General features: G+C 37.2%; 1 protein-coding gene across 1 annotated transcript in view; it reads left to right on the top strand.

Moving 5' to 3' along the window:
• Positions 1-4,375: 4,375 nt before the first annotated feature.
• ARHGAP18 (Rho GTPase activating protein 18) overlaps positions 4,376-10,172 on the top strand; it is a 177,318-nt gene continuing 171,521 nt past the window's right edge. The window contains exon 1 of the mRNA XM_044676965.1: positions 4,376-4,547. Coding sequence (XP_044532900.1) covers positions 4,432-4,547 — 116 coding nt within the window. The 5' untranslated portion in view covers positions 4,376-4,431. The remainder of the gene's footprint in view (positions 4,548-10,172) is intronic.

Below are 10,172 nucleotides of genomic sequence, written 5' to 3'. Positions count from 1 at the left end.
AATTGTACATTACTTAATAGACTGCTAAATCAAAATGTCAGAAATAATCCACTCTTTGAGACTAGCATTGCAGTGGAAACATTTGTTCTTGCATTTATTTTTGAATGCTATTTTGCTAAATATCAGTAGCTTCAGAGCCATCTAAATTTGTTTTGTTTAAAAACTGTTTGTTTAAAACAGAGGCTTTTCCTTCCTTCCTATGTGTCACCTAGAAGCTGCTCTATTTAATGTGAATGAATGAAACAAATGTTTTAACTGTCTTAAAGTCAATAATTACTTTTAAAGATGTTTCATAACAGGAATGTTCAGTATATAATCAGCCATGGGAATCTTTTTTAACACCTTCAAGGACACTAGGTTCCCAGCATTTGCTTCTCAGCAGTGGAAGAAGATTATACAATAATATTGTTTACTTGTAAAATGGAACCTCATGTATAAAGTCAGCTTATTAAAAGCAATTACATGTTAAAGATGAACTCTTTTTAGAGACCAGAAATGAATTCAGTCATCACTTACCAGGCATTTAATATTTGAGAGGTAGTGTAGTCTTGTAGGTAGATAGAGTGTCATTTAGTCAGGAAGGCTGAAGGTTCAAATCTTGCCTCTGACTGGTTTCTTAGCCATATGACTGATATCTACCACATCTTTCATGGGACTCGTACATGAAAGGTATCTTAGGCATGTATCAACTCCTTACTATATATATACATATAATATCACTATTTGACTCTCTCTCTATATATATAGAGTCAAATAGTGATTCCTTTTCTCCAGTAATTGGGAACTTTTATTCTAGGTTCATTTGCTCCTGAATGTTGTATACTTAATTTGTTCCATTGACCAACCTTCTATTTATTAACCTGTACCAAATCATTTTTGATGATTATTGTTTTGTAGTATCAGGGTTCCTTTCTTCATACTTTTTATTAATATTTCCTGGTAATTCTTGGGCTTTTATTCTTCCATGTGAATTTTGATATTATTTTTCCTATTTGTTAAGTAATTCTTTAGTAGGTTGATCTATATAGCACAAATAAGTCAATTACTTTCTGTACTTATTATCTGTATTATTATTATCATCTTTGTCATATTGGCTCAGCCTTTCCATGAACAGTGAATAATTCACTTATTATTAGTATTATTTATTTCTAGTTTATTCTTTTTTAAACCCTTACCTTCTGACTTAGAACCAAGACTAAGTATCAGGTCCAAGGCAGAAGAAAGGCAAAAAAAGCTAAGTAATTTGAATTAAGTGTATTGCCATGGGTTGTACTAGCTGCCCCTTTTAGGTCTATTTATTTTCATTAAAATATTTTGTAGTTGTATTTATAAAGTGCCTGTGTATATTTTGATGGAGATATAGCAAAGACAAATAAGCATTGAATAAAGAAAATTGAGACTGGAAGAGTAATAACACAGAGGGGGAATCACTGAAGATTTTCTGAAGGAGATAACACCTAAATTGAATCTTGAAGGAAAAAAAGTTTTTTGAGATGTAAAGAAGATGGAATATACTTCAGATGTGGAGGAGAGAAAGGGCAGCTGGTGTGGAAGGTAGAATATTGCAATTAGGGATATAGTAGTCCATTTGAGTATATATATAACTTAGTGTTGTGAAGAGGATAGCATAAAACAAAGTTGGAAAGGTCAGTGGGAACCAGATTGAGAAAGACTTTATATGCCATGTGCAGGAACTTATATTTTATCCTGTAGACAATGGTGAACAGCCCACTGCTTATGAACAGAAGATAGCTTAGAAAAAAAAAACTTCTTCATTGCTAAATAGAGGAGGGAGATACTTCAAGCAAAGAGACAGATTAAGAGGGATCTTGGGGCAGTTAGGTGGCTCAGTGGATAGAAAGACAAGCTTGAAGATGAGAAGTCTTGGGTTCAAATATGACCTTGGACACTTCCTGGCTGTTTGACTCTGGGCAATTAACCCTTATTGCCCAGCACTTAACCACTCTTCTACCTTGGAACTGATACTTAGTATAGATTCTAAGACAGAAGGCAAGGGTTAAAAAAAAAAGGAGATGGAAGGAGTATCTGACAGTTGTGTAGTTGAAAGCTGATGGAAGACAGAACTATGGTTGTGTCTTTGTGACTGGAGAGAAGGGATTGATGAGAGTTATTTTAGAAGTTAAATTGACAGAGCAATAAAAGCAGCCTAATCATAGGAGCACACACTATACGTTTGTTTTTCTTTTGGACAGTAGAAACTGTTAAAACTATACAAACTTTTCCTGAAAAAATATATAAATAACATTCTGTCCTGCAGATGAGGATATGTGCACCCTGCCAGTAACCAAATAACTATTTGTTCAGCTCTACCCAACCAATTACTGGGGAATAAAGGGAAAAAATATTACCTTCTTTTGCATGGTTGGAAGTTAAGAGAGTAAAATGAAAATAATATTTACCATGACATGCAAATCAGATGGACTTCTATAGTGTTGCACAGACTGCCCCTTGGGAGAAAATCTGTTGCCATTCTGAGACCTGGATAGCATTTTATAGGTTTTTAATAATATTTGAAATGTAAAATTTTGTATCATTTGTATGATGCCACATAAAAGTGTTAAGTAGTAGACCCAGGGTTCTAAATCCAGACCTTTGACTCTATTTCACCGTACTTGGTAGCAGTCATTATGTACCACTGATAGAGTGCAGAAAAGAGGGAGAAAGAAGAAAGTTGTGGGAAGATAAGACAACAAGTAAGGTAGAGGAGAAAAGAAAGCAATTTGGGTGCACTGGTTACCACTAGCAAGTCTCAGGGGTCAGGGTTGCATCAGGGCCCAAAATCATCTTATTCCTATCAGAAAACACATTTTTTTTTGGATTTTGTTTAGGTGAAAGTATCATAACCTGATAGCTACATTGAGACAAGAATGCTTCTTAGATTTGTACTCTGTGATACACATTTTCAATTATTTCACTTGGGAAAATCATCAAATGCTTATAGTTTATTTTGAACATTTCTCCTCTTTTGAAAAATATGTTAAGATTCAGAAGAAAAAAAGCATTAAGTTTAGAAAGGTACTAAAAACACTTGTTTCTAGTGGTTTTGTGTTTTAAGTATAGGAAGGCAATAAAGAGTCCACTTATGGAAAGTCACATTGAGATTTTAAAAATTATAGATTTACTTACTTTACATCCTTACCTTCTGCCTACTACTAGGTATTGGCCCCAAGGCAGAAGAGTGGTAAGGTCTAGGCAGTGGAAGTTAAGTGACATGTCCAGGGTCACACAGCTCAGAAGTTTACCTTCTGCTTACTACTAGGTATTGGTTCCAAGGCAGAAGAGTGGTAAGGTCTAGGCAGTAGGGGTTAAGTGACTTGTCCAGGGTCACACCGCTCAGAAGTGTCTGAGATCACATTTGAACCTAGGACCTCCTGTCTCTAAGCCTGGCTCTCAATCCACAGAGCTACTACTCTGCTGCCCTCTAAAAAGTTACAAATTTATAGGGAGTTTGGCAATTTATCTGTTTTTCCAAGATCTGAACTTAAATACATCTTGAAATCCGGATTGTTAGACCTGTTGTTGGAGTAAGGAGCAGTTCAATAATACATGCTTATTGTGAATTGAGTTGAATTTCCTAAGGGGGAAAGAATTCTGGCCTCTTGTGCCTTGATATTCCGAGGGTATTTTAATTCTAGAATGTGTTTTTTCATTTAACACTAGCCTTTTTTTAAATTAAAAAATGTTTAACCGTGTCTGAGTATTTTTTGTGTATTAGATAGGCAAGGCATTAGGAATCGCTGATACCCTTTGCTATAAAGCTGTGTAACTTTGTATGAAAGAGAAGATACATGGAGTCGGAACTACATTATGAGAGGTAGTTTGAACTCGAGGAAGCATAACTATCTCTCTTTCCCTCAGCTTAAAAAAAAGAATCCGCCTTATTGTACTACTTTTGCCACAGGTCTTTCTGTTTTTCCTTTATGATGATTAGTTTTTCCTAGCAGGAAGTCTTAGAGCTGGCATCAAATGGGTTAAGAAAAGCTCTTACTCATGTTACATGAGGTAGCAGAAATAATCAGATGGAAACAGGAATTGGAAGAAAGGGACCGTGCTGGGGCTTCGCTTTGTCTCTGAGCGCGGATGCTGTTCGTAGATTTTACTGGTTATCGGTGGGCAGGAGTTTAAGCAAGTGAATCAACTCCAACTGGGGAGAAAACTCCCACCGGAGCAGAGACCACTAGAGCTGGAGAAGCCCGGGGTCGAACAATACTCGTGAGTCACCGCCTCTAATTGGAGAGACAGGAAGCATTTAACCGGGGTAGCTCCTCCCCCATGACACTGTTTCAAATGCTACACTCAGGAGTGGGCGGGGCCATCTCGTGCTAATGAGCCGAGTTGCCAGGCTAGACAGGAACTTCGCTCCTGGTTTCTCTGCCGAGTATCTCCAGAAATTATGCTGCTTCTCTCACCATGAACTGGCTCTCTGGTTCTCAGGGAGTTGTGTTGACTGCCTATCATCCCAGCAGCAAGGATGGTGCCCTGGTTGGGAATAATGCCAAACAGGGGGAAGAAGCCTCCCTGACAAGGTAAGTGCTTTAGAGGTGCGGGAAGCGGGGATAACCTACAAAACAACCGAAACCTCCCACTTGCTCCCAGAAAGTACAGGCAGGGAAATTGATCAGGGAAGAAAGTCAGAGGATGGTGGCACCACACTTGGCAGCTGCAGAAATGCTTGGCTGATAGCTTTTCTGAGTTTCTGGCTCTATTCAAATTCGAGTTGGCAGCGTCCTAAGGGATGCCCGCTGAAGATGTAGGAGGACTGGGAATTGCAGCAGGTGTATTTGTGTCAGCATGGGGAGATTAAATGACCGGGTTGGAGATAATTCTTATGCTTGAATGGGCAGGAGGGGACAGGCATGGGTACTTACTGTTGGCTGAAAGGTCTGCCAAGAGGCAAGGACACTGTTGTACAACTCATTATTAGACAGTATATAGTTTCTCTTCTTACTGAAAGCAAACCTTTCGGGTAAAGAGGAAAAATTATTGGTCTGTGGCTGAGTTGTATATTCTGTCCATTTTCTCTGTATATTTAGTTGTTTTTTTTTTCCTTTAGTTTAAAAAATAGTTTCTGTTGTCAGGCCAACTTTCCACCCAAGTGTGATGAAGTTAATATTAAATGACTTTATAGGCCCAGAGGACAACTGGGCTCTAAGATTACTGGGGTGCACATCGTACCTTTTTTCCTCTATGTACTTTGTTCTTTTCTGTGGGCCTTTCTATTTTTTTCTCTCTTTATCCCTAGTGACATTACTGAGCTGAACATTGACACCTCCTCCATTATTGTAAATATTGGTTAAGCAGGTGAGAAACTTCCACCAAAGTTTTCAAAAAACAATTGGTGCCCCAGCTAGCTGCAGCACTGTATTAGAATGTTGCCTCCAGAAAGCTTAATAAAATATTCTCCAACAACAACAAAATGACCCTAATCCCTATAGCCCTGAACTCAGGAGAATTCAATATTTTTCTTATATATGACGAAAATAAACTGTTGTTTGTCTTTTGGTTATGATTTTAGCCTTGCACCCAAACTTTATTTTCCCTCCTGATTTTGAAACCACAATAAGTTTTCCATTCAGCCAACTACTTTTCCCAGATTAAGAAAAATGAAAGTGTAGTAGAAAGAGTGCTGAGAGTTGGAGTCTGGACAACTGGAGTCAAACTTCACTTTTGATTTGGGGCAATGCCTTTAAATCATTCTTAATGCCTCAGTTTCCTGCCCTGTAAAATGGAAATCAAAGTACTTTTGTGCTGTGATCTTCACCCTGTGGTTGTGTGGAAAATGCTTTGTAAGTATTAGAGTGTGCTGAAATTTTTGTTTTTTAAATGATTAATATCGTAGTCTTTTAGCCTTTTAAAACAAAATTTGAATTGGTTGAGAGAAGTAAGAGCAAGGGGTGTCTGTAAAGTGTAGCTCATTGTTTCTTTTAAGAACAAGTGATCATTAATGACTGCTTAGCAGTAAGCAGCATGCCTCAGAAATGCCATCTCTTCCATAACAACCTGGTCTCACATGACAGCTGAAATGCTTCCAGAACTGTGCAAGGTCAGCACATTCTGATATGATTTTAGTAAGAAGGTGCCCCCAGGATGTATCCTCCCCTCAGGCTACATTTCCCTTTGTGGAGGTTTCTCCTACTAGATTTTAAACTTGGCTTCTTTACCTTCCCCAATAGAGGTGCACCTCCCCCCAGCCCCCAAACTGGGTGGATCTTCCTGTGAAAGATTCCTGAGAGGAGTTCTAAAATTGGGAAGATACAAAGATATCCCCAAGGATCCTCCATACAAATCCTGATATAACTTAAGTACATTTTAAGATTAGCTTTCAGGAGATGATAGTCTAAGAAAGTGGAGTGACTTTTAAAGAAGGGGATTTCAGATGAGAGAAAGAGAGACTCAAAACCCTACGGGATGAGATTGTGTAGATAAGTTTTGGAGGGAAGGAGACCCTACATTTAGGAGATCAAAGCTCAAATAAAAGTATTCCTCAAATTATAGGCAGTGGCTTGAGGAGAGAAGGCTTCACAGGGACAGTTCTGAATTTTTGTGGAAAGTCAAATCAAGCCAACCAGCATTTATTAAGTTTACTATGTGCCTAGTGGAGAAATGGGGGGACAGGGCAGCTAAATGGCATGGTGGGATTAAGTCCCAGGCCTGGCGTCAAAAGGACCAGACTCAGATATTTAACTAGCTCTGTGACCATGGGCAAATCACTTAACCCTTTGCTTCAGTTTCCTCATCCGTAAAAAAGATCTGGAGATGGAATTGGCAAGCCATTCTAGTATTTTTGCCAAGTAAACCTCAAATGGAGTAAGAAGAATTGGACATGACTGAAAGAACTGAACAACCTGTTCAGGTAAAATCCAGTCAGTAAGCACTTATGAAGGGCTTCTATGTGCCCTAGGCATTGTGCTAAATATTTAGGATACCTAGAAAGGCAGAAACAGTTCTTGCCCTCAGGGAGTTTATAATCTAATTGGGGAGACTACTTCTTGCAAACAACAATATTCAAGCCAGATCTAATTAAAAGAAGGATTACTTAAGGGGCAGCTAGGTGGCTAGGTGGATAGAGTTAGGAGATAGGTCCTGGGTTCAAATATGCCTTCAGATACTTCTTAGAAGTGTGACCCTGGGCAGTTCAATTACCTATTCCTTACTACTCTTCTGCCTTCTTAGTATTGATTCAAACAGAATAGAAGGATTTTTTGGGTTTTTTTTTTTTGGTTGTTGCTCTATTTCATTTAAACCCTTACCTTAAACCTTAGAAGTAAAGTATAAAGGCAGAAGAGCAGTAAGGGCTAGGCAGTGGAGGTTAAGTGACTTGCCCAGGGTCACACAGCTAGGAAGTGTCTGAGGTCAGATTTGAACCTGGGACCTCCCATCTTTAGGCCTGATTCTCAATCCACAGAGCTACCCAGCTGCACTGTATTGTTTTGTTTTTTTTAAGGATAACAAATTGGGACAGGGAAAGGCATCTTGCTGAAGGTGAGATCTAATCTATTTTGAAGGAAAGAGAGAAACCAGCAGGAGTCTAGAGTAGAGCATTCCAGTTATAGAACACAGCCAGTAGAAAATGCATGGAACTGAGAGATGGAAGGTTTATACAAGGAACAAGAAACAAGGACACAAGTTTGAATTGATTGTAGAGCATGTGGAAGGTAATAAAGTGTAAAAAGACTGAAAAAGTAGGAATGAGCAGGTTACAGGAGAAAGAAAAAGAAGAGGGAGTCGCAACCTGTTGAATACCTCTCCAATTGCTCTCTTGCCTCTTTGCTGCCTCTCTCTTATCTCTTCTGAAATCACCTACTTTAAAAGTCCTTCAACTTTCTTAGACTACAGTCTCTTGACAGCTAAACTTAAAAGGTACTTAAGTTATCCGGAGGACCCTTGGGGGATATCTTTGTCTCTCCCCAATTTTAGTGAATAGATTCAGCTAACTGCCTGAGGCTTTAAGAGATAAAATACTTTTTGGGTCTTAGAAGGGAGCCCTGGGCTTAGCCTTGGGGTGGGGATGCCTTTAGTAGTAGCTGGGTTGTAGCTGTAACCCCTAATCTTGAAGAAGTTGGTTTTTCTGAAAAGTGGGTTGAAGGGATGTTAGTAAGGAAGTGTAAGAATTAAACCCTGTTTATTTCATATTTTTGCTTGGGGCAAAAAGAACCCTAGTCAGCTCTTTGATTCCATATTTAATTTAGGAAAAAACAATATTTATTTCAAGGTATTTGGTTTTGATTATTGACTCTGCAATTCTGTTTTGTTGTAGGATAGTCTTTAAGAGTTCATTGTCAGGGTTTTTGTGAGATTCTGTTAACCAAAAAAAACTTTTTAAAGTTTTACTATTTTTCTCTTAGTTATCAGACTCACTTCACTGTGTACCAGGTTCTGTGTGTACCAGGCTCTGGAACTCTTCCTATGGACAACATGCCTTGTTTTGGAATTTTTTCTTAATTATACAAGTTTTTTGATGTCTAAAAGTGAGATTTTCATTCTCTGAGTTTGAAGCAACATATATGTGATCAGGTATTCCAGAAGGAAACCACTTTTTCTATCAATGACTATTTAAGTAAATTTTAGTTATTTTTTATGTATATTATTTTTTTCTTGTGTAAGACCATATTTTCTAGTGGGTATTGCAATTTCTCCAGCCTCCTCAGTTTTATATCTTTGATCCCCTGTTATTTTAAAGGAAACCACTGTGTTTTGTATTCTTTATTCTTCTGCCCTTATTAGGACAGATTACACTCTCAGTTGCTATGCATTTATCTAGGCCCTTTTGTTTCCCTTTGGTTTATTGCTGGTGTCCATAAAGGTCTTAATTTTTTAAAAGTCACTTGTAAATTTTTTTGAAGATTTCCAAGCAAACAAATCTTCCTTATATTTATTTCCCACTCCATTATTGTGGCAGTACCATTTATCAAGCATAACAAAAACGCTTTTTTTGTTTATCAATATACATATTCTCTGGGGCAACTATACAGTAGGAATAGTAATAATTAGTTAAAAAGAAAATTACTGGACACTGCACAAATTTAATAAATTCCAATCAACAATATACTCCTATGAATATGATTTAAAATCTGTACTTTTTTAAAATTAAAAATAGATTTTGAATAGACCTGGTAAATATGAGGTAAGTGATAACATTTTCAAACTTTGAACCTAAAAACGAATATTGAGATCATTAATTTTTTTCCTTTATGCCAACTCCTAACTATGTTAGATTGATTATAATTCTATAAATTCAAGTCAAATCAACAAGCATTCAAGTGCCTACTATTTCTCAGGCACTTTGCTAAATTATAGATACAAAGAAAGGCCAAGGTTTTAAAACTGACCCCAGATGGAAACTTTTAAGACCTTGAGAATGGGAAACTTAATGGTGATATAGAACAGCAGTACCAAAATCAACTAAAAGTACAGGGAGGGAGATACACTCAACCACGTATAAGGATCCATGCAGGCTGCATATCGACTGGCTGCATATTGACAGGCTGCATATATTTTTAAAATGTTGTTACATATTTTCCATTTTAATACACTTTAATTTTAATTTAAATAAATTTCATTTTGTTATTAAATTTGTAATTCAAATGTAATTTAATATATTTACATGTATTTTGCATGTATGTAAATTAAATACAATTTAATACTTTTAAATCTGGTTCAGGCCACACTCTGAAGTATTGAATGATGTTGATGATCCTTTTGCTGCAGTCCAAGGGTTCCTAGTTTGGGATATATGAAGCTTACCAAGGGAATATGGAAAGATATTTGATAAATAACTTTTCCTATTGAACTGTCCTATAAGTCGTACAGCAATATTAAAGAAAAAAGATGTTACTGTGCATTAAATAAGGCAGCTACTAGCTACAGTGGATAGAGTGCCAGGCCCATAGTTAACAGACTCATTTCTATGAATTCAAATCTGACCTCAGACACTTACAAACCAAGTGACTTTGGGCAAGTCATTTTACCTTATCTCAATTTCCTCCTCTGGAAAATTAGCTACAGAAAGAAATGATTAAACCACTCCAATATCTTTGCCAAAGAAATCCCAAATGGGATCAGAGGAATTGGACACAACCGAACAACATGACCTAAATAAAATTTTCTTCGTGAAAAATTAATCTCTTCTTTTCCTTTTTTTAAAACCCTTA

This window comes from Gracilinanus agilis, chromosome 4, assembly GCF_016433145.1.
Source record: "Gracilinanus agilis isolate LMUSP501 chromosome 4, AgileGrace, whole genome shotgun sequence".
NCBI lineage: Eukaryota > Metazoa > Chordata > Mammalia > Didelphimorphia > Didelphidae > Gracilinanus > Gracilinanus agilis.
This window is presented reverse-complemented; position numbering and strand designations above follow the sequence as displayed.